Source organism: Ambystoma mexicanum, chromosome 14 (genome assembly GCF_040938575.1).
Source record: "Ambystoma mexicanum isolate Mex_15411 chromosome 14, UKY_AmexF1_1, whole genome shotgun sequence".
Classification (NCBI taxonomy): domain Eukaryota; kingdom Metazoa; phylum Chordata; class Amphibia; order Caudata; family Ambystomatidae; genus Ambystoma; species Ambystoma mexicanum.
Window position 1 is genome coordinate 267,176,669 of NC_090940.1, and position 25,729 is coordinate 267,202,397.

General features: G+C 43.4%; 1 protein-coding gene across 6 annotated transcripts in view; it reads right to left on the reverse strand.

Moving 5' to 3' along the window:
* Window positions 1–25,729, reverse strand: part of MDGA2 (MAM domain containing glycosylphosphatidylinositol anchor 2) — a 2,250,375-nt gene that overhangs the window by 225,828 nt on the left and 1,998,818 nt on the right. For 3 of the 6 annotated variants that reach the window (XM_069637389.1, XM_069637390.1, XM_069637388.1), the window contains exon 13: window positions 18,905–18,970. The exons of the other annotated variants lie outside the window; for them this stretch is intronic. In XM_069637389.1, coding sequence (XP_069493490.1) covers window positions 18,905–18,970 — 66 coding nt within the window. The remainder of the gene's footprint in view (window positions 1–18,904; window positions 18,971–25,729) is intronic. 6 annotated transcript variants of the gene reach the window in all.

Consider the following 25,729-nt stretch of genomic DNA (forward strand, 5'->3'; position numbering starts at 1 on the left):
CGAGTCGGGGTGCATGCGTTCATACGCGGAAGCGGCAGGGAACGGGCTTGTGGTTCAAGCCTCGTTTCCATGAATACCTTGATTCCGCGCATGCGCCGACTCGGATTGCGGGTCAAGCCTCGCTTCCATGCCGAGTCTCTATAAAAGAGCTTCCTGGTCTTGTACTCGCCGCGTCTCAACGCGGTTTGGTCCTGACCTCCCGCTCGCTACTGGATTACCTTGTCCATACTTGGTTACTCCGCTTGCCTTCCTTGTTCCCTTCCAGTTTGCCCTGCCTTCCCCTGTCCTGTTGGTCTGGTGCCTTGGTTGGGGGTCTGGCTTCCCTGGGTTGGGCTTAGTCTGGTCCTGGTCTGGAGCCTCTTGTCCCTTCCTTTTCCCTTCTTGCCGCCTTACCCCTCTCCTGCCTGCCCACCTTCCCTTGCCTGAATACTCCTCTGCTTTGTGCTTGGGTACCAGTGCCTCTACGGTGCCTTTACTCTGCCTTTTCTGCTGCCTGCAGTTGCTGCCATACTACAGTCTCGGCTGCCTTCTTCCACCATCTTCGAGAGGGTCTCCGCAGAATCACAAGCAACGCACTCAAGCTTGCTGTTAACATCTACCGACCTTCCCTGTTCAGTGCTCGCACTGTTCTGGCGCCACGTAAATCCAGGGAAGTGTCCATCCGTGGCGTCAGGAATCGGACCCATTTTCAATCCTGCAAATCAGGACGGGACCTGGGCCGGTTCTTGGCGTTACCCTGTCATCTTTCGTTCTACAATCAACGTCCTGGCGACCCCGGCACGCAAGCCTTCAGGAAACACAGGAACGCAGCGTCCACAGGACGCACATCTTGACAACCGTATCTCTCCAGGACTGAAATCTCTACACTGGCTCCCAGTGGCTGCGAGGATTAAGTTCAAAACCCTCTGCATTGTCCACAAGGCCTTCTGGCGCCTGGGGCCTAAATACCTGCAACTCTCTCTTCCTAAATATCTTCCTTCCCGAGCCCTTCGCTCATCCGTCTCCAACTCCCTCAGGGTCAGCCGCTTCTCGAAGCAACGAGCTGGGGGTAGATCTCTCTCCGCGGCAGGAGCCTCCCTCTGGAACAGCCTTCCTGCCTCCCTGAAACTTGAGGAGAACCATCTCCGGTTCCGGAAGCACCTCAAAACCTTCCTCTTTGCTTCTGCTTTCTCTCTCCCTCTCCCCTGCTAAATTCTTCACTAAATTCTGCACTGAATCTGAAACTTGGCCACTCTCACTGACCTCGGTCCTGGGCCCAGCCACTCTCCACTTGCACTGCCTCCCTGGCAACCCCTGCACTGCGGGACTGTCTCTGTATCCCTACAGCCCCCCCTTCCCAGCACTTGTCTGCACTTACCTTGCACTTGCCATCAGCTGGCCCTATTTATTTATTTATCTATTTATTTCTATTCTACTTACCTTGTACTGCACTTTTCCCTTCCCCCTACCCCTGCACTTGCGCGGTCTGAATGACACCTGGCCTAGTAGGATCGTTGTCTGTCCTCCCCCTGTTCCCCCCTCCCTGCCTCGTTGCGCCTTGAAACACTTGTGTATAGGCGCGTTACAAATGCCATATCATATCATATCATATCATTTGTCCGGTACCTGTTACAAATCAAGGGTATCTATCCCTTCTCTGCAGGAGGGACCCTCCCTTTTGATGCTAGGGAGGTGAGCCTGTTCCGCAAGATCCTAGATAAGTGGGACCTTAATGGGAGAGACTCTCCCTTAGGGGACAAAGACTCCCCTTCTTGTGAGAAGCTCCCTAAACCACACACCATAGTAGCATATATGGGACTATCTGCTATGAAGAATAATGTGACCTCTGCGTTTTTGGCTGAAAGCAATGCTGAAACAAACCAGCCTGAAAAAGGAAAAGAAGATGTGCCCTTAACTGATACGAGTGGAGTACCATGGAGAAGGAGTATGTATCGTATGCAGGGGAAGCCCACTGATGTGATCACACCTGAGAGAGGCGGACCTGAGAAGAGCTGCAGAGCCTGCGACTTTTGAGGAAGCACAGAAGGCCAGTCCGATACACCGTAGTACTGCTGCATCCAGCAACAAAGAAACCGTTTTGAACTCTGAGAGCTGCATCCTGTAGCAGGCGGTGATGGGACCACATCCATATATCATGGCGGGCAGGCCGCTCAATGAACCACGCAGACACCATCAGAAAAGGGAGCTGAACCGCTTAATGCCAGCACCCGTACACAGCAGCAGCCAGAAAGGAGGCCGAGAACAGGAGATCAGCGACAGCGAGGAACGAGAAGGCAAACACTGAAGAGCAACACCCAAGCGAATGCCAGGATCTGCAATGCTCCCCTGCATACAGAAAGGTAACGGGAAGAACGCAAGAAATGGGAGGCCACAGGGCAACATTATACGAGAGAGAAACTCGTCCCAGTAGTAACAATGAAATACTAAATATAAACGTATTTAACTGGAACCGTGTAAAGCAGACAAAGAGAAGAGTGAATAATCCTGTGTGAAAAGATAAAGACTGCCAACAAAGGTCAGTGAATGAAGGGAAACTACTTTATGAGTACAAAGGGGAAAAGTGGAGAAAGTATGCCATAAAAGCCTGTAATAAAGGAGAGGAGATAAGTGTGTGTTAGTGGTAGGGTCAGGTAGAATTCGATTTGGACGGATGACATTTTTTCGAGCACCTTTAGTTCCTTTAGATTGGTAGGTAAAACCATCTCGCAGTACGGAAAGATATGCCTTCTTATAAATTCATTTAAAGCAAGTCAGAATGTCCTTTACATGTCCAACTCATTTTTCCTACCTGCCACATCCCCCAGAATGGAATGATGAGAAATGCTTTCTGTCCTCTTTTGGTCCCAAAACTCACTTTTGATAAAATTATAGAACTCAAGAGGGCAATCTGTTGATGCCAGTACCTGATTACTCTGAGGGTCTTAATGGCAGTTGATCATCATGCATCTTTTCAGAATGTATGTGCAGAGAAACCAAATAGAGCTCTGTCTAGGAATTCACCACACTGTGTGGTTTCAAATCACAGAAATTCCATTTCACACAAACTGCCTGATAGGGTCTTGGATGACAATGGTCAGGATAGTGTAGCAGGAGGGTGCTTGTGTAAATAACACCAGGCTGTACATTGTAAAGAAAGGTTTGTTGAGCTAACAAGCTTAATGTGTAATCTCTCCCCTCCACTCTGTGTCTAGGAAACTGTAACTGACACATACCAGGTTGTTTTTCTGACTGAAGCTGTGAACAGAAGATCGCCAAACATCAATAGAATGTAGGATTAACGTGTTAGAGATTGAAGTGAGAGACCTAATTGGCAGGATCTCTTCTACTTTTCCCTGACTAGAAGTAAACCAACTTGGATCCTGATGCAGGCGAGAGAATTTAGAACGGTTGAAGAGCACAAGCACAGTAATATTGTTGATCATACCACACGCAAGCTACTACTCTGCCTCTTTGTACTTACAAAACAAAAGTTATGTTTTCTGACTTGCGCTTGTACTCTGATTGCCTATTGTCCTGGCAATATCCATATCAGGGACAGTTGACAGGCCCCACCCTCTCTTATCTTGTGTGAACATCCGTGACCTATCAGTTTCTGGTTAGTGAGCGGTTGTCATAATTGCCCATGCCCAATCTGGCCTGTTTCCCTCCTTCCAGACAGTTGATACCTTTGCTAACAATGATACTTCAGGAAATTATCCTCATGGTGACACATTAGAATTTCCTTTCATTTATACACATGGAGAATCCTTATTTTCACATCCCACTGGTCGTTCTCACCAGCAATTCTGACACATGACATTGACAGGGGGCCGATTGAATTGTGCCCACCTCCATTTGCAATGCCTCCCCACTGATGATTTTCCACTCATCCTCTTACTCACTTGATGGGACTTTCCCATGCAGATTCACCCTTCCCCGACTTTACCTCTGCAATTAGTCTACTAAATTGCTTTCCATCAAGTGATCAAAAACAATGAATTGGATGACGTTAAATCTCATTCTTTAACCAGGCTTGAAGTTTACAGGTATCCTCTTCGACACTATCACCTGATTTAGACACTCATACACCTTTATAATGTATTTTAAATAATTTACGAGAAATCAGTTTAGATGGAAGTTAAACACTTAATGGTCCCAAGGGGGTCTTTTTTCTGTGAAATGGTGAAGAGTATTTGCGACCTGGCATGAATATATGCGGGTGTGGAATTTGTGCTGCATGTGTGCGATTGGAAGTGCATCTGCAGTAATATCCACTTTGCATATACAAAATAGGTGTGGCAATGACCAAGCAATATAAATGACATAGAAACACGCATAACTACAAATGATAGCAACCTACAAACACAGAGGGGGTATTACGATTCACAAAATAAGCAAAGCACTTGTTCCTGAAGCAGTTGGCATCTGTTCGAATCTACAGAAACAAATGTCAAATTTTAACATTTCTCTTGTAAAGTGGTGCACTTCTCGAATTTTAGGTAAAAATGTGTTTATTCCTTCCCAAGTTGAATTCATTTTCCAAGGACATTTTCGTGGTGATTTGCTTTTTCTGCTTCATCAGTCCCATTTACTCATGCAAAAGTCATATGAGGGCATATTGGTCTTGGTGCATGTGGAATTCTTTGTGAATGTGTGATTAACTGGATTCTGCCTTGCAGGAGTACAAGGATGACCTCGGGTGAAATGGCCCACTCACCTCTTACACTTCTGCAAATCAAAACATAATGGTAAAAGATGGACAGTTAAGAGATATAAGTCTGTCACCTGTTTTGATAATGTGGGGCAAGGGAAGTCCTTGCTCTTAAGAGGTGTGTGAAGGTGGGCCAGTAGAGACGCAGACAACACAATATTGCAGTTCAAAATAAAGGGAAGTGTCCAATCAGGGTTCTATAAAAATATAAACACTTCACTTAAACATACCATCTGCAGGTAGAACGAATAGAAACACTGTACCAAAACCCACCCAAAAGAAAGAACAGAGAAGATGAGACAAACTGGAGGAAGTAGCACTTTGAGCATAGCTCAAGGGCAGGTAAGGTACTACCATAAAAAGGATATCTTGGTATAAAACAGGAACGATTGTGAACTAACCAGTCTCTACGGTCCAAGTGATCTGAGGGGACAGTTCAAAGTCAACAGTACCCAGATTCAGTGTTTGGTGGGCTGACGCAGTCAGATCCTGGGTTGGACCTTGATGCAAACTGATCAGGCTCAGTTCAGGCACATAGAATTGTGGTGGGCCCGGCAGCAAGTGGGGCATCGAGTAGGGGCGTATGCAGGTGCTCTGTGGTGTAGAATGGCAGATCTTTAAAGATGCAGGCCAGGCCAGCCGCATGAATGTTTATAGATGTAAAGGCAGGCGCTCTGTTACCAGTCTTTAGCTTCTCCTCCTAACGAACGTTTTCATGACTTCATCAATCTTTCTTAGTTGTTTCAGGCAGGTCTGCATTTCTTTTTCAGGTGTGGCAAGTTAATTAGCTCTGAGTATTCTGGTACTTGTATTTTTTGCACTTGATTTTGCTGGCACGTGACTGGAAACAACTCCCTCCATAGCACAAATCTTCCCCTTGATGGGGGAGGGGGAAAGCCATGGTTGTGGCTCTCCAATGTAAGGCATGATGGCCCTGCTGCTGTCATTTGCATTTGGCCAGGCTAAATCAGGCTTTAGACTCTGGGAGGGGTCAATGAGCGATGCTCCACCAATTCGAGTCGATGGTCGTTGAAGTGGTGCTCTTGGGTGTGTTGATGTGCAATCGATGAGGTGCTAGTTAAAGGGCTAGCTGAGCTAAGCCCTGGTTGTAACTCTGGTTAGAGTCAGAAAGTGACTCTCCAGTGACTTGATTCGGTCCTGAGATTGAGCAGTCGCTTTGGCCTTCCAGATGACTAGCATTGGCTGGGACACAATGCTGTGTCATGATGGTCGAAGGTGAAAGAAAATGTTCGAATGGTGGAGGAGCACAGCAACCTGTGCCAGCGGCTTCCCTCTTGGTCCAGATGCAATGAACACGAAGCGACCGGTTAAGTGAACAGGAAGCTTTGGCATCTCTGGTCCTCCAGTTGCTGTGAGGCCCTTTCAGAGGGACCTGAGGATAGGGTGAATCATTGTCAGGGTCTGTTCTCCCAGCTTTAGGAGATTGCAATGCATTGTAGGTCCTGATCCACAGCAGAGCGTACTCCCTATGTGCCCTGGAGTTTGTATGGACAGATCTTCATTCTGTCTTGGATGATTCATTCTTCACGATAGTCTGAGGGCTTTTGCGAGTACAACTCTCCCAAAAGAAGTCCAGTAAGATCCTCAGAGCAGATACGTGGCCTTAAAGGATCTGAGAGTAACTGAGCAAATCTGCCAAAAGGGTGGAACCCCCATTCTTTTAAGGGCAAGAGTCCTTAAGTGATTGGACTATAAAGCTAGCCTGCCATAGTGGACCAATCACTGCTCTGGGATGGAGTGGACTTTGCCCTGTTGATGTCACACTCAAATTGCTTTGCTTCAGAGGAAGTGGAGGGGACAACAAAGAGAGAGAGGTAGTGAAAATCAAAATGGTGGAAACATTTTCTCACTGACCAGAGCCCTCCTGCCTGTCATAATCCCCCCTCTGGCATTCTTACTGAGAACAAAGGTATTTAGAGATGCAGTACCCTGGTGTGAGACTACCCCTTTTGAATGGCTGTGCTCCCTTGATGCCCGGGACCGGGATAGCTGCCTACTGTGCAGCAATCTTGTGGGTATGGGTGTTACCAGCCCTCACAAAAAGATCAAAGAGGAGGCTCGGCCTTCCAGGTTCTCGTCCTGCCATTTAGCGGCCTACACCCGGCTGACCAGAATACACATCACCTTCCATAGTAGAGCTGGCTCACAGCAGCGGACATATGTGCACTACCAATTGGAATGTGGTGGTTGTGAGCATAACTAACACCATGCACTATGTCTATACGCAGGCAAAGCTTTTATTTAGAGTTTACCCTGCCACCAGCATAGGCGACTCATGTTCATCATAATTTTGGGTAAAGTGGGGCATGCAGGGACTTGGCTGCTGAGGTTGTCAGGTTGGCACTTTGTGACCTTCAAAACATCTCTGTGCAAGAGCCGGTGCTACAGATCAGGCTACTGATGCAGCAGTGCGCAAGTACACTATGCTTTTGGCATTGAGTCAATAGGAAAGGTGGAATCTTGTTAGTGGATTACCCCTTTTTGAGAGGGGAATTACGATCATCATTCTATTTGTTAATACAAATTTAAAAAGGCAGGGCTTTGCACACTTTCCAGATTGCAATTCCTCGCACAATGCATGCGCAATTTGCATTTGGCTGCACCTATAACACCCTGCATAAGCAAATGGATTGCTTGTGAGTCTGGTTGAAGGATTTTATGAATCATGTGTTTAAAGTGATGAATTGATGAAAAATATTTGCTCCAAAAAAGCCACATTAATAAAGCCAGAGTCTACAGTAATAGAGAACGTTTGTCTATATAATTAGGCGGCTAATCGGAGTTAAATAAAAAGTAAGACACTATAGATTTTTTTATTATAGGTGTGCATGCATTCCTTTCACAAACATAAAATGGATGTGGAATTATACTATTTTTGACATGGCACAAATTTATTTCATGAGCAAGCAGAATATGCCCAAAAATTCTATTAAGTTTTGCCGTCATCCCAGTGATGAAATAAAATGCTGGCATGCAAAACAATTTCCAATAACATGCTATAACCTTCAAGAAGATAACATTGATTATGTAATATATAATGAAAATGGACACTAGATACAAAAATACAAGAAGACGTGATGTAATCCATGACTGAAATGACTGAAAAGCAAACTTCTTTTAAACACAAAACACTTGTGTAGAAACATTGAACTTTGAACATTAACAGTTTTATGATTGGAAAGGTATTTTCTGCTGGTATACAAGGGCATACATGCTAGATCAGTAGGAAAGAGCAACAGAAAAGGAGAATCCATTTCATTATGTTATCATAACATTAGTAATGCTGAACATACTTACTAAAATGAGTTTCACAAAGCACTCTAATCTCCTTGGGGAGATTAGTCCAATCTCACAAGGTGAATGCACGTTTTTGACAAGGTCAAATCCCAGTGTGCATCTCTGTGACAAAATGACTACTGTGCTGTAGGAGTACAGGGATAAGTAGTGCCAAACATACCTACTCTGCCCCATTCTATTATTAAAGCAGCAGTGTTCCGTGGAGGGTCGTCAGAAGGAGTTATACATGTTAAGGACATTCTGACTTGTTTCCAAAAAACTTATAAGAAGGTGGCCTATCTTTCCCTACTGCTAGAGGAGTTTCCGTGCATATCTAAAGGAACTAAAGGTGCTTGTCTGTTGTCAGGAAGTCCCAAAGAAAATAATGTCCTTCATCCCAATCTAATTTTACCTGTCCATGGCACTAATACAACCAACTTATATGAAGACAGGAGAATGGTTTATTTCCCCTGGTATTCTGTTATCTTCTGGTAGGCTTTTTATATCCAGGTCTCTCTTTCTTGTGTTTGTTTCCTAACACAATCTTCTACAATACTCTCTGGATATCTCCTTGATGAATTCTTGTAGCTCTTCCCCAATATTCTTATGCCTTGTATTCTCTTTAGTGTTGTGTCTGCGACACCTTTCCTGGTGATACTTTCTCACACTCTTGTTTGAAATTGTATGACTCTCACAGTCTATTAATCCAGGCTTTCTCAGCGTGGATGTGGTTTGATCCAATTTGGAATCTCTCCTCTCCTGGTCCTCTATCTGTAACTATCTTGTCCACTTGACAGTCATATTGCCTCTCCTTTATTACAGGATTTTATGCCATACTTCTCCAGTCTTCAATCTTCACCCTTGAACTCACAGGGTATTTTCCCTTCTTTCACTGGTCTTTGTTTCCAGTCTACTTCCCACGCAGGATTATTCACGCTTATCTTTATATGCTTTGCACAGTTCCAGTTCAACATTTTTATATTTACTATCTCGTTGTTATAACTGGGACGATTTTCTCCCTCCCTATAATGTTGCTCTGGTGGCCTTCTGCTTCTCTTGTTCTCCCTGTGACCTCTCTGTACCTAGGTGAACATTGCAGGGTATGCCTGTCACACGGATACTCCTCTTCAATGTTTGCCTTCTCATTCCTGGGTTTTGCTGGTCTCCCGCTCTCGGCTTCCCTTCTGGCTGCTGCTGTATATGGGTGCTGATGTTAGGAAATGGTTTGTGCTCCCTGGTCTGATGGCTTTGGTGTGGTTTGCTGTGTGTCCTGCCCACCACGATATGGACGTTGGCCTGACAGCACCTGCTACAGGATTCTGCTCTCCTGCTTCAAAATGGTTTCTTCATTGCTGGATGTGCGGGACCTCCGGCGTATCAGACTGGCGTTACTTTCCTTCTTGAAAGTCTTGGGTTCCACGGCTCATCTAAGATTTACCTCTCCAAGGCGTGAACACATCAGGAAGCTTACCCTGCATACAATACTCTCTGCTTCTCCTTGATACGCCACTCATCTCAGTCAAGTACATGTCTCTTCTTAAAGAGACATCACCTTTTCAGGCTCGTTTGTTTCAGCATTAACTTCAGCCAAACACGCAGAGCTCACAGTATTCTTTATAGTAGATAATCTGTAAAGAATCACAGGATTCAGTCACTTCTCCCCAGGGGGAGCCTTTCCCTGTGAGGCTATGGAGGTGAGCCTGCTACGCAATACCCTCCCTAGGGGTTGAGGCAAGCGGGACCTGACTGGGAGAGACTCCCCCCCCTACCCCATTGTGGACAAGGACTCCCATTCTGATGAGGAACTCCCTACTCAACCCATATATAACTCACTCCTATTTGTTATTGTCATACAGAATCCATGAAAAGTCCTGAAAGAAAACACTTACCTGCCACTGAGATGAAGAAAACCACTGTAGTAATACAGAGCACTAGTAAGACAAGGAAGAAGGACTTAGACGTTGCGCCAGGGAAGTCCCAGCAACGCATCATAAATCTGAGAGGTGGAGACGTATGAGAGAGAGAGAAGTCCGTGAGTTTTAAACCCTCTGGGGGAGTTGAGCTTAAGGAAGCTAGGGCACACAGCTACAAACTTTCGAATGGAGCTGGCATGAGAAAGTGGAGAGCAGAAGCAGGTGGCCCTCCAGGAGACCCGAGAACCAAAGGACTAGAGCACGGTGCAAGGAGGAACAGAGAACAAATCAGTGGCATGACCAAGAGTTTGTGGGATACCAAGATTACTTACCTGATGGCACTGCAGAGCATACTGAAAGAAGCAAATAGAAGAGAAGCGAACCTGAGAAGTGCTGGTGTCACCAAGAGTGCGTGGGACGCTGAGACCACTTAGCTGAGGGCACTGTGGAGCGTGTCAAAGGAGGATAAAGTGGAGTACAGAGAAGCCTGTCCTAACTGGGGGCACAGTGACATGATCTTCACGACACAAAGGTAACAGGAATAGAAGGAGTCCCGGGGTGGGGACTGGAAATAAAAAACCGAATGCTCATATTTGTCCGAGTAAAAAAACAAGTTCTCAAAGAGAGCGAGAACCATTACTGGAGTCCTCATACTCATGCCAGTAAAGACCAAGTACTTGAAGAGAATGAGAATCATTACTGGAGTCCTCACACCTCATCCAAGTAAAGAACAAGTATTGAAAGAGGGTAAGCATCATTACTGTCATACTCATGCCAGTAAAACCCAAGAGTTTGAGGAGAGCAAGATTCATTGCTGGAATATTCATACTTATCCCAATAAAAATCAAGTGTCGGATATACACAGGAAGAGTGAGAATTGTAATTGAAACAGTGTTGTTAGTACTAATGTCGGGCAAGGTTGGACATTAAATAAAGAGGATGTTTCAGCTGTGATTAAACAGAGGAAAGCAGCAGAGCTCCAAGAGAAAGGAAAGTACAAAACTCATAAGTACATAAGAGATCAGAAAGAGAGAGGAATGTTGAAGAGCCCAATATCTGAACTGTCTGAACTAATAAAAGTTTCGGTTAGGTAGGGAAAATCCTTAGATCAGGCAAAGTTGTGACAGGTAGAAAAAGGACATGGACTCAGATCTTGCACATTTTGACTTATTTTTATTAAAAGAAATGAAAAGTATCAAGTCCCATATATGATACTATTGTGTGTGGCTTAGAGAGTTCCATACATGAACGGGAGTCCTTGCCCCCTAAGGAAGAGTCTCTCCCAGTGAGGTCCCACTTGTCCAGACCCCTAGGGAGGATCTTGCTGATTGGGCACACCTGCCTAGCATCACAGATCCCAATCACTGGTCAAACAGAGAGAGCCCGACAGGTATACCACCTTTGCCTCTTTTAGTAATGCAGTCTAAGGGCAGAATATAGTTTTTAGGAGGTGTGAGAGCTGATCCAGTTGCAACACAAACAACAGTACTGTTGTTCCAAACTAAAAAAATCCCCAATAAAGATTATATAAAAATAGGAATTTAAAAAAAACAAACAATGCCCAAAATTGGGCAAAACACTAAGGATCCACTCCTGAAAAGGAGAAACTGAGAATTCAGGCTTTAGGAATAAAGGGCACGCTGGGTTGTGAAAGGCAGGAGAGCTCAGGAAAACTATTTCACCAGCAATGTCAATGTTCAAGGATATTTACTTACAACGCAAAGAAGGGGGGAAACAAATTGACTCAGATTCTTGAAGGGTGACCAGGGTGCAGCACCTCTTGAAATGCCTTTGGTTTCTTGTCGTTGGTACTCAACAGAATCAATTCTGTCATCTAGGCACTTTATTGCAGTTGAGTTGGTTTCCAAACAGTCGAGATGTGCTTTCCCATTGTCGAGCCGATTTGAGGTGCTGGATCCAATGGGTTGAGAAGGCATTCAAGAGAGGTCGAGTCGATATAGTCCGGCGGTTCAAGTTGGCAGTCAATTCAGTGGTGAGATTATAATTCTTCTAGGTCGAGTCGATATAGTCCGGCGGTTCAAGTTGGCAGTCAATTCAGTGGTGAGATTATAATTCTTCAGGGAAAAGTCAGCATTCAAGATGGGTGAGTCGATTTCTTCCAGCAGGTGAAGCTAGAGTTCTAGCAAGGGGCACACTTCAGTGGGTTGAGTCGGCATCTGGAATGCTTGATGAGCAGGTAAGCGGTTCACACTTCATAGAGTGTCAGAAGCAGCACCTCAGGTCCTGTAGCGCATCAAAGTGAGTAGAGCGTGGTTGAACAGGCTCAAAGGTGTCTTAGAAGCAGTAACAGGGGGTTGTGTGCTGCTCAGGGACTTCTAAACTGCACAGAGTCCCAATACAGGGTCTCCAGGGACAAGATACACCCTATGTTCCACACTTCCACTTGAGGAAGATTGTCTGGCACCCAAAGGGGTTGTCTCCTCTAGTCAGCATGATCCTAGTCTCAGAGCACAGACAGATGACTGAGTCCACAGCAGTGTCGCCAAAAATGTGCCCCCCTAGGTGGATAGGTTGAAGAGATTTCCTCTTCTCTGGAAACACCTGGCATCACCACTATAGCAGAGGACTTCGGAATATACTGTTTCCCTTACAGAGTTCCAGGTAATTGCTTCTCATGTTGAAGTGCAAAGATGTATCAATCAAGCACAATATTGCCTCCTCTTGTAAAGGTAAAATGCTACAGGGCATTGTTTCAAAGAAAACCTATGGTCAGGAGTTCAATCTATGCATCTGTAATAAGTGCCTTATGATGTCACCCCTTCACTACGCTTTCTTTTTCACACAACTACCCTAAGTCGAATTATAAGGCCTTTTATTAACTTTTGCCCACATAGTTGAACTGTTTGGTAACTAAGTGAACTATTTCCACCCATATTGCGCCTAAGGTTGCACATATTTAAAAACATCACCTCCACACTCTACATCATTCATTGCATCACAATCAAAAATGGGATCCACTTCAGAATGGTGTGCATTGCTCACTGTGCCTACCAATGCGGGGCCTCGAGTTCATCTCATGGAAATTCTCAGACTATAATCCAGCAATGACTAAATGATAATGGTACCACATTTCAATCACAAATAGCATAACAGCTACTACTTCTTCCATCTTACAAACAAACTTTCTGACTCTCTACCCAACCACCTGTATACAGAATATCATCAAACCTTATGAAAAAAATTCAAACATGTATGTGGCTATTCAACAAATCACAAAAACCAGAAGTGAGGCCTCACGGAACAACACTATTTGACCTTAGTTTATATAGGAAGCAAAGGACTATAGGCCACATGGAAGGAAATAAGCAAGGGGTCAGTGATGATTATTAATTTATAAAAAGTTTAATAATCAAAATCTTTATTCAATTATTCCATATTTTCTTTAAGCTCAAACACACAAACATGTAACCGATTTTAAACATTTGATACTTCTAAATACAACCTATATCAATATGATCAAATAGTCTAATAAAGCCACAGTGAACTCTTCATAAGGTGCAAAATTAGCATGTGTAAAAACGCATAAGCAATTGGTAAAAAACCCAAATACATTCACCTTTTGGTTATATCAGAGAATATGGTGTCGAGTGAAGTCTAGGATAGGGTGGCATTTCCAATCCCCAGGATAGTGAGAGAGGGTCAGACACAAGGCTGAAAACAAAACCCCTCATAATAAAAACTAAAAGCCCTTGAACCTCCTCTGGATTTCGTGTGTTCTTGAGGCAATCTGTGACAGTGATCAAACGAAAAGCACAGCAAACATTCAGATTGGGGCATTTAAGTGATTAAATGAGAGATATAGCAAACTCAAAATGTTTAGAAAGTGTCAATGGAGCCCCTATTTTTGAATGATGGACGACAATGAATTGAATTGGAAGGCCCAGGTCAGCCCCAGCAAAAGCCTAGCCTGCAATAGGGTTATTAGGGGTGGTGAGGTGGGAACTGGCCTAATGCAGTCATGTTGTTTTATTATCTAGAGAAAGACAGATGAGTTGTTCCTCCAGGAATCACTGAGCAGTCCCTAACCTGTAGGATCTATTGGGCACATCAGCTCAGTTGAAGTGAACAAAAAAGACAAAACAAGTTTAAAAAAACACTTAAAAGCTGATGTTTTCAAATCTTAGATTCTGTCATGCCTTTTCAACCATTTCAGCTAGAGAAAAAAAACAACCTATGACTGTCATCTGCAGAAGGGGGATATAAAATAGGATAGTCTTTAGTGATACATCCATATTTTAACATGTAAAAGACATTTTGATAGCTCGATGACTGGAAATCTAACTTGCATGTCAGTTCTGTTATTGTTCAAAATGTGATGTTTTTGCAAATGCAAGTGTAGTAACCTGATGCTTATTTTGTAACATTATCCTCTAGGTGATACCATTTTAAGGAGTAGAGGGATTAAATTTAACAGGTGACCTCCACAACAGTGAGTAGGAGGTTTAAGCATGAGAATACTCCTACTATCCCCAAATATTTCTCACAGTGTATCGGAACGGAAAACTAATGGGAGATGTTGACTATCATGAGTACTCATAAGGAGTAGTGCAATGGCCTTTATATAGTTCAATCCTATGCCGTTATAGAAAGGACCAGAGTGTTGCTAGGTCTGGAAAAGATCTAGGGCTATGCTAATGTCGGTACTCAGGGCTAGCTAGCCTTTTGATTTTAGTCCCTGAGCTTCGATTCAGGGATACAACCAACAGACCCGGGGCTATATCCCACTCTGCGCCCCTCCCCCAGGCCCCCCGCCTTGCAACACCTCTGTAAAGGACATGATCATTTGGGGATACATCCAGAGCAGAAAGATGGAGGTTCCAGAAAGACGGGAAGGGAGCCCATTAAGAGACATACGGACTCAAGCATTAGGGAGAAGGAACCCATCTTGAAAGAGGAATCCGCAATCCATTTTGGGGTGACTGCGACTCAAGCAGTTGGAATCCAGTGCTTAGGAGCTGAACCAGAGTTGCCTAAAGGTGCACTTGATTCATGTGGATAGCTAGGGGCCTTGGTGCTACTCTCAGTAATCAGGGATCTCCCAGAAAAAGTGAGTAGACCGTCTGGCCTTTGCATAGTCATGCTTCATAGAGTCAACTCATGAACCTTAAAAGTGAGTGAAATTAATCTCCATTACAACCTCATAGAATCAACTACAGTCAATGCCATATTGGCAGTGGTCAAAGTGGGTAGGAGCGGGGCACCTCTTTTTTTTTTTTTTAAATGTTACTGTATATATACACTTTTATTTTAGAAAACATTCCGGAATGATTTCGTTTTGAAATAAAAGTGTAGGAAGAATTTAAAACTTTCACTTTAGTGCACTGCACCGAATGTTCCCTTAAACAGAAGTTAGGTTTGTTTGGGGGGTCGGATTGTGCGGAGAAAGGGGTGTGGCAATGGGGTCTGTGGGAAGTGGGGGGCAAGGAACATAGTTTCACTACTTGCTTTCATACACGTTGACCACTGCTTATTGGCCACTCGTAAGAAGAAATCTATGAATACCACTGTTTTTTTTATTTTTTACAGAAACAATATTATATCTGGGCCTCTGAGTTATGGTGAACAAAAGATCTTACAGATTAATAGTATTAACATACCGTTTTGCCCTGTGATGCCCATAGTCTAAATACACGTCCTGAGTTAACTTATTGATTTGTCTTAGTGAGGACTAGAAAATTGAGTAGTGAACGACCAACCAGAATTTCAATATACACCTACCTGTTGGTGGTTTAGGTTCTCCCCTTCCATTTTCCTTAGGAATTTAATTAATCATCTACTCATTTCACCTGCATTGTTATTTAAAGCAGTGCAGGAACCATTGTACTTTTTGAATAAGATACCTCCTGAGAACAATTATTTGGTGACTACTTCAGTTTTGATTTCCTAACATCAGAACTGTGCAACATTTCAAAAGTAATTTACTTTTTCCTTGGTAAAATATTTTAAATGCCAACTGATTAAATTGCAATTTTTTTTATAGAAAAATAGAACGCAGGAGACTGCATTATCTTGATATATAGAAGGCGCCCGTTTGCTGTTGGCAACCATGTTTCACATGAGTTTACAGTGTACTAAGAATGGGGAGCCATGTGTATCTTCATCTAGTTCAAATAAAAGGAATTATTGTTAAAGCACAGCTTGTTTCTTGTCCCAGAGGTTGGAAGTGAGGTTGTGGTGTCCCAGAATAACACACTGAGGTTGTGTCTGTAAACAAGATCAAAACAAATTGTGCAAATCATGATGGGAATAGGGAGGTGTTAACATGTTTCTGAATAAGGTCACTCCCCAATTAAAGTTGTTATTCCAATCAATCATTAGAGGTTATAAGAAAAAACCTGATACCAGCGTGAAATTAGGTTTAGAGATGAAGTGCTTCATTTCAAGCACCATAAAAGGCAGTACATTTCATTCTTCAAGAATGTTATGGCCCAATACAATTGTCTAACATTTCAACATAAACTGCAGATACAATGAATCCATTGTACAATATAATAAAAGGTCAAATATATGTTTGTCTGATGCAGTCATGCGCATTAGAGACTGTTGGCACCACTAGAGGGAGCTGTTGCCTTAGGAATACTAACACTCTGAAAATGTCTATCATCACACACTGTGGCCCGTATACATGGGCTATGAAACTTGTGAATGTATAATTAAGATGGAAAGCATATGTAAGAGCAGTTTACTGATTAGAAACACATTACGAGTTATTATGTAACATGCAATAAACCCAGAGCCAGTAGTGATGGGCATCTCATATTGGTTGTTCCCTATATAGACCCAGAAGAAAACACACACGATTGACAGTGTGACATTGTTAGCTTGTTGTTTAGCTACATCAGCTCATTAATGGATACACAAGCGCATGTCAAATAACTCAGAGACCAAAAAGCAGTTTATTAATACAAGCAGGCAAGTTAATCCTTCCTAGACTAAAAACTATATTTGTTTCTGTATTTGAACGAATAAAGTCCCTATGCCAACGCTTATCCATGTTTGTTTGGTTATTTTTACTCAAGCAAAAAGGATCAGATTTATAATAAGTCGATGGAAGCGGGCCCTCCTCTGTCGATGTTGTCGACGGAGGGGTAAAGCCCTGTCTGGATCATCGGAGAAGCTTCATCCTTGTCAATGCCTTCCTGGGCTTGCCCTCCCCTCGGATGATATTGATTAGGGGGTGTGAATACCCCCAAAAGTGGCTAGCAAAACTGTATGGTTGGCTGGACTTGATAGTTAAACGAAAAGAGGCTGCCCTGGAGCGGGAAGGACTGGAGGGCTGGAGAAACTATAACAAAGGGGTTGTCCTCCCCTCTATGAATCTGAAAGGTGTACGGGAAGAATTCAGTGTACACTGGTTGTTTAGACCCTAATGGGAACACATGTCATTCTGGGCAACCATTAAGAAAAGCAACATGCTTTCTGGTGCTAAACACATGACTCAAAAAGTATAAGTAAAACGAATTTTTAAATTTGCATTTAGCTTTCTATAATTAGCTTTTTTAAAATTTTTAGTGCAGAAAATTCCAGTAGTTTATTTTCATAACGGTACATGATGTCCATTCATGTAATAACATACATAGTTTAAAGTTCACTGTATAAAAAAGAAACTGTACTTGGTGACAAGAGAAGTGGGTTCATCATTTTTGCATATGACCATCATCTTGGAAATCAAAGTATCCCATGTCATTGGGAATAGAGAACACCCTGTGAGAATGTAAGATGAGGAGATGGTTGAATCTGTGTCTCCTGTGCCCGGCTAAAGTCTGACCTTATATTCGGTCTACGTCTGGATATGATGTTAGGGATTTAGGAGGCAGCAGAAAAGAAAGCCCATGGAAAGTCTGGGTGGGTGTGCTGCTGACGTTTTGGCAGGATATGTTGATAGCCTTCTTCTTGGACCAAAAAAAGTCAGGAGACTCACTGGTCGTGCTTCCAGTGAGCGCAGATGCACGCAGTGGCTTCCAAAATGGGGCAGGTGAGGAAGCAAGTGGAAGCTGCGTGGGTAGACGGGGTCGCCAGGCAGGTGGGAGGCGACCCTCGTGCGTGGCTGGTACGAAGTCACTGATGCGATGGAGTCCGAAGGAAGTCCACGGGAGGTGACACCTTAGAAACACTGTATCAGGTTGAAGGAGCACATGGTGTGTGAGCGCGGGGAGCCCAAACGGGAGACCACCAAGAGAAAAATCTTTGAGGCTGGGGAGCTCATGGGTATAATTCAACTAGTGAGCTCTGATGCTGTTGCAGGCGGGTAGCAACGAGGTGCAGGCGTTTAAATTGGTGCCTTGCTGGACTTGATGGCACTTAATCTTTCACATGCCACTTTTCCGACTGCGGTCCCCCCACCCCTTGATCCCCTTACTGTCTCCTATGTTTTTCCTCACCTGCCCCCAACACATGAAGAAAGTTATACAAAGTCTGCACATCTTTTTATTTAAGTCACAAAAAGTGCTGGCAATGGAGAAAGAAAATAAGTCCATGTTGGAGGTGGTCAGTCTGCAGTGGGAATGATATAGGGCTTTGTGGGGGATGGAGGTGGCCTGCTCTTCATCACGGGGCCTTTATTCTTACTCCTACGTGAACTCAACCCTTTGCGGATGAATCTCTGAACCAACCAAAATTTGGGTACTCTGAATGTGGACAAAACTTGTTTGCTTATCCTTAATGTAACTGAACTGTTTGTTTCTATGAAACAAAGCATGTATGTAATTATGATCACTAAATGAAGAGGGGAGGGGGGGCAAGGGAGGAAGGAAGAAGAGAAAAGTTGAGAGAGGAATAGGAAAAGAGAGTGAGAGAGAGAGAGAGAGAGAGAGAGAGAGAGAGAGTGCAAGGGAGAGTTTATATCCCAAGGCCACTATCTGGCATGACTGGCAATAACACTGAATGCTCAGTGTAACATAAAGGTCCACATTTACCATCGCTGTTCGCTGCAGTGTACTCAGTGGATCAAGCTTATTTCTGGCACTTGGAATACAAAACTTACCCCTGGAATGCTGCCCTCCAGTGGAATTCTTTGTTATTGCAGACATCCCTCTTGAGCCTGGCACAACTGAAAAAAACATAAAAAGAAAACCGTTCTGTAATTTTTGCTTTTGGCCATTGTTGACATTTTATTTTCCCACTACAAAGTTTAGATGTGTGAACTGCAGGTCTCCCTCCCCTCCTAACAAATCAGCAGGGGTGGCTGTTCAGAACTTCTCCATCGAAATTGGTAAGCACATTCTACTCAAATGACCATACATTTAATGGAGAAGTGGAACAGAACCAGCTATGTGGTTTAACATTTCACAGTTAAACAAATGAGGGAGCTTGTGCGAGAATAACTTGCATGTGTACAAAGAGGAATTCAGAATTCCACTGTGGCACGATCTGGGCTCAAGGATACCATTCCTGCGGTGTTTAAAAAACACCTGATGACAATGGATGCTTGGTATTAGCGTGTAAATAAGTGAGCGTGCATGCGTGTATGGATATGTGTGTGCCCACGCACGCACGTACGTACGTACGTGCATGCGTACGTGTCTCACTAAGGAAACAGAAGGGGCGTCACAGCCTTTGCTGTAGAAAATGAAACACTGAGAACAGGAGCACTACTTGTCTGGGAATTCATAGCTCCTTCATTTCATGTCGATTGTAGTGGAAAAATAAAATTAAAATAAGCTTCAAGCATGAAACAAATTACAGAAGGTTTGCTTTTCTTGAACAAAACACGCGGTGTACTGGTGCGAAATTGAGATTAATTATCTCCAGAGCTGTAAGCAGCATCGAGTCGGCGTGTGAAATGCTAATTTCCCGACAGACCGTTTTATCCTGCTTGCTATTTTCCTACTTCCAGGAATACGCGTACCACGTTTAAACACAGATGCATAATACGCAATTGAAAAGTGAAGTGCAAATAATACAATCGGACTCTAAGCCATTGCTCTAATTTTAAACGGCATTCGATACACCATTCTACTCCGATTAATATTTATACTTCTTTGATTTTAAACAAAAAAACGGTGCTACATTCATTAACATACTAAGCCGAAGAACGTGATTATTGTCCTATATTACATGAGATATGAACCTTATTGGAGCATGGACGACATTATTAACCTCCTCTAACGTAATCAGAATGTAGTCACTAATACCTGTTATTGACCTAAATGCAAACATTTCTGACTTTAGGAACAGCTTGGAAAGACATTTCTTCCTTTCTCTTCTTAAAAGAAAAACTAGATTTCAGCTCCGAAAAAAACATAGTCAAGTACTTCTAACGATGGCTGAAATTACTACCATGTTCCAAATCAAAAACATAAATCTAATTAACTCTTGTATTCTTGTTTAATCACCAGCAATTCCAAACACTACTTTATATTATTTGACCACAAAGTGCGAATAGATTGGAGACTTTCAAACAAGTCATTATTAATTGGGATAAGGGCCTGCCCCAACATTTTGCCTTCACCTTCGCCTCAAGCAATAATGTAGCGTCAGGCATTACCCCATGAAAATGACCTGCCCACATTATACAAGGCTTAATCATATAACCTAAAGTGGTGAAAGAAAATTCATGATAAAAACATGCATGGCTGTACACATGAATACATTTCTGACATGAAGAGCCAATTCAGAGGCCATGTGAATGGTTTCATTAACTCATGACCCCTCATATAATAAGAATGTCTGTTAATTAAATGTGGAAAAGATGTACCCACCAGTAGGTGCAATAATTTGTATCACAACTAATGCTAATTCAACATTGCTTTATTTATTTACAGTATTTTATAGTTAACAAAAGTCAACCTTTAATACGCTCCATTTCAGTCACAAAACCGCATAAATAATTAAAATGTAGTAAAAGAATCACATTCCACCTAACCCATTCCCAAACTATACAGAGTTATATCAAATTGTCAAGGTTGGCAAAATATATACAATCTTCAACATTGCTTTAAGGCCTTTCATTTGTAAACATTTATAAACATGTTCATAACCAACATGGAACCCCAGCTTTATATAAAAGAAGGCAATAATTGTGTGTTTGGTCAAATTAAAATATATAAAAACATGTTTTCAGGAATCCTTCCTTTTCTCGCGTTCCCACAGAATCTCACTGTCTCCAGTGCTCTGGTCCTCTTTAGGCTGGACTATTGCAACAGCTGCTTTCTAAATCTTCCTGTCGATACTCTTCGACCTTTACAACTCATCCAGAACAGGACTGCGAGACTTGTCCTTGTCCTCAAGCCCAGTGATCGTATCTCCCCAACTCTGAAATCTCTTCACTGGATCCTTGTGGCTGTAAGGAACAAGTCCAAGACCCTCTGCATCATCCACAAGGCCTATTCTGGGGCCTGGTACCGCTCTACCTCCAACTTTCTCTTCCATAACACCTTCCTTCTCGAGCTTTTCGCTCATCCACCTCCAACTCTCTGAGGGTCAGATGCTTTTCCAAGCAGAGAGTTGAGGGCAGATCTAGCTACCCAACTGGGGCTTCCCTCTGGAACAGCCTCCCCTGCCTCTCTCAAATCTTGAGCACAGCCACCTCTGGTTCAGTAAGCAACTCAAGACCTTCCTTTTCGCTTCCACTTTCTCTCTTCCTTTCCCCTGCTGATGCACTTAACTTCCCCACGCACTGTTAACCTGGTCAACCTCTGAACTCTGGCCCAGACTCCTGCATGTCCTGTTGCCCTTGCACTGCCTCTGGGCTCCCCAGCACTTAAGAGTCTGTATCTGCAACCCTACAGTCCCTTCTCTCTGCACTTATGAGCCACCGCTGACTGCACTTGTGAGTTAACTGCACTTCCCCTTTCCCCTCCCCTGGCACTTCTACCCTTCCCTATTCCCTGCAGCACTTGTACAATCTAAATGACACAAGGCCCAGTAAGATTATTATTTTCTCCTCCCTTTTTTACTGCTCCTTGTCTTGTCACTTGTCGCACCTAAAAACACTTGTGTACAAGTGCGTTATGAATGCCACATCATAGCATATCTTAAACATTATATGCTAGCCAAGGACTTGCAGAGTGCATCCTACTGTAGTAATAGTACTGAGACTACAGTATAGTTACTATATTGGAAGTGCGCCCTCTTGTGACACGTGTTGTGAGCTGTCTTCGCTCTTTATCAAACATGGTCACAGACATGGTCACAGAGTAAACCGGAAAACAATGTCAACTTTAGTCTGCTTTCTTCGCACTATATACGATTTTGATTCAGAGAATCTGCAAGGTATAATGACCCCCCTGTGTATCAAAAGGGTAATCTTCCTGCTGGCATGCAGAACCCTTTTGGGCCCTGCACGGTCCTGTCTACATGATTACCTGATGCCCTTTCTTTCTCCCTCCTTCTCTCCTCACTGAGCCCAGTCCAGTTTCTCCACTTCTACTCATTATATCTCCTATTCCTATCTGATCTACCTCACTACGCCTGATAGCTCCCTTTCACTGCACCTCTTGTCACCTCATTCTTTTCCTTCAGACACTTGTCTCTTAACCACTTCCTTGATTTCTTCCTTCCACTCCCCCTCGCCCAACCTCATCTCCATGCTCGCTTTTCTTCCAACCTATTCCAGTCACCTTCAACTTTTCCACTCTCCTTCTCACAACTTCCCTGATCTTTTCTTTCCACTTTACATCTACCGTCTGGCTCGTCCAACATATAATCCTCAGCAGCTCTCGCGCTAGTATTGGCCTTCTCACAAAGTTGTAACTCCTCAATACTCTTCTTGCAGTTCTCTCCTTTTTAACATTCTCCCCATCAATATCGTTCCACTCTCCTCCCACTTATGATCTTCAAAATCCCACTGTCCACTGGACAACACTCTTCAACTCCAAGTTGCTTGCTCTAGTTTTTCTAGTTCCTTCCTCCAACCCGCTCCAAATGTGCTCCTGCCTCAAAAAACGGATTTGATCTTTCTGAAGACAAATACTGCCGCTTTCCGAAAATGCTCAGTCCTTTCAGATTGTACTAGCCCTGCTCCCTGAGAGATCCCTCTTCCCATTGAGTTGGGTGGTGTAACATGCATCATGTTTATAAGTGACTGGTTCAGTGGTTGGGCTGATTGAATTCCCCAGTGTTTAAGACTGAAGCAGCGTTTCATGTGGCAGGCAGGACTGAGCCCGTTTCATGTTCTGCTGCCATTTTGGATTTTCTGTGAATTTCTTGTGTGCCTTTGAGTGAATTGCTAAAGTGTATGTTTATCAGCAATATTGATATCAATGCTGTGGTTCCACTGACAGCTAGGGAGAATGGCCGACTCCTGGAGCCGAAAAGGGTGTCTGGCGTATGGCCATTCACATGCAGTTTATGTCCTAAAGGGTTAATACCTGTTCTTAGGTAAATGTTCTACGTGTTTTTTGTGTGAAATGAATTAGCCAAATTTTAGATCGGTCCACATGACAATCCCTTGGCTATGCCAGGGGATCTCCCTCGTACCACCCCAGGCATGCCATCGCACCATGGGTGGTGGCACTAAGCCCCCTTGTGCAACCAACCATTGACTGCAAAGGACCGGGAGGGTACATCGTCACATGGGGCAGTAGCCTTATGGGTATTGCGGACTGCGTGTGGGTTTTATGCAACGGGAGGATATGGTTGGTCTTCATTGAATCTGGAAACATGCTGTGCCATGAGTGGAGCCTGCTGAGGAGAGGTGAGGGAAAAGATCATGGCCAGTGATGTTCTTAACTATGGAGCATGGCATGGGCTGTAAATTGTAGCAAGTAACATTGATGGCAGTGAGGATACTCAAGACTTCTGCTACTAACACCATGGTTCTGACTAGTGTGGGGCCACTTCTGGTGGCCGATCAGGCACATTAATTTTGGGTTTGCAGTTGTAAACGTTGCCACAGATTTGTATGGATTCCATGAGTGAAGAAATCACTGATTGCATTGTGTTTGTCCGTTTGTTCAGGAACTTTGGTTGCTTTGAAAGGCATTATGCAGAGTGTGTCCACTTTGAATCACACTTTGTTCTTGTTGGAGTCTTATGCTTTGATTGCGACAAGTGTTGAGCTTTGGCGATAAGGGTCCAGCCGGACGAGTAATGGTTTTCAAGATGGTGAGACATGTTGCATCTATGAGTTAATGCTAGCTCTCTGACATCCCATAGTTGCAGTGTTTAGTCCTGCCTATTTCCAACTTCATGGAACAGACCGACTACTGCAAAAGGACAATACGCATCATCATGATGCCATTATAAAAAAATAACACTCCTCTATCAAATGCATTTTAACAATATCCTAAGTGGCATTGATGTTTTGTACAGTGAAGTCGTGGGTACAGTAGCCTGTATATTTAAAATTCTGATTAATGGAGCTCAAATCCCAAACTGAATTCTAAGCTGGAGCTTAAATCATAGGTGATTGCATAACCTGTGCTCTTATTTCCCAAACCAAGACCAAATGTTTGACTAAAGACTACATCTCCCGATCTTGGGCCTTACATATCATCTCAATGTCCTGGGGTGGAACTGGGCGTGCTACAATATATTACTACCTGGGAATCCTCCGCTGGTTGACACGGGGAGCACATGTGTATTTAAAAGCTGCACCGCATGGATCTAGCAAATTGGGGCCAAATCTTGTTTAACAGATATCAAGGACATTACAAACAGATGTCGCCATGACCAAGCACAAGTTAGTCTCTCATACTTGTTAGAGCAAAAAAAGAGTGAGTCTACTTGTTGGGAACGCACCCGTGAATTGCACGTAGATTTCTATAGCAGGGTTACTTAATCCACAAGGAATCTAACAGTTTACCGCACTAATTGCTGAACAAAAGCACACTTGATGCCGCGGAAGGGACAGCAGAAGAGAAATCCTTTTGAGAATTGCTTAAATGCTGCAAATGTTTTGGATCAGCCACCTTTGATTGCAATCGTGTTCGTGAAAATAAATGTGTGTGTTGGAGTGAGGAAGTGCCCAATGGAAGCCGCTTGCAGGGACAAGAGGCTCCTATGCTAATAGGATATGGCGAGGCAGGGTAAGGACGGGTTCCTTTATATAGCGCTCCATTTCATAGGATGTTTATCAGTGAGACTAGGATCATTCTGGCATGTAGGCAACCTAAAAAAGTTGAGTTTAATTATAAACATATGCAGATTCATTTTCAGTTTCTGCATAGGGTATTCCGGACGCCTTTTCATTGCACAGGATTGTCCCAAGAGCGTAAAACTGCTGTAAGAGATGTGGATACCCCTTTTCAGATTTTATTCCTCTAGCCTGGACTACTGCCTCAGTTTGCTTCTTTTAGCGATGGTTATTTAATCTTTTCAATGAAATGCCTGACAGAGAACAACCTGCATCCCCGCTGCTAGGTATTCTAGTGCTCCGGACGTGTCCAGTAATATAAGCATGTTAACCGGTATGGGATTACTAATATACAGGAGGAGTATTACAATGGCATGGTTTCAAGGTCCAGTCCACTCAGTTGATCTGTGGTTGATGGATATGTCCCTTTGAAATCTAATGAAGGACACCTACTCAGAATGAATCCTGCCACATCCAACCCAAAGGATAAATAGGGTATATTCCGCATATTCCAGTCTCAGTGAATGCCCAGAGATACTGCCAGCTATAAACAAGGTGGCACACTATGTTGCCATTATCCACTTCCATCCTAGGGTCTTGGGGGAACAGTAAACAACCAATTCCTGTATTTCATATCTGTTTGGCTCTTTTATTATCCCTGTAATTGTTCCACACCCAATAACCTATTGTTTTAGCTGCACAGGAATAATATCTCGTAGTGTAAGCAGACACAGTGTTTTTTGTTGCCATTTTAAACTGCATATCACTATTTGAATTATTATTATACTATTA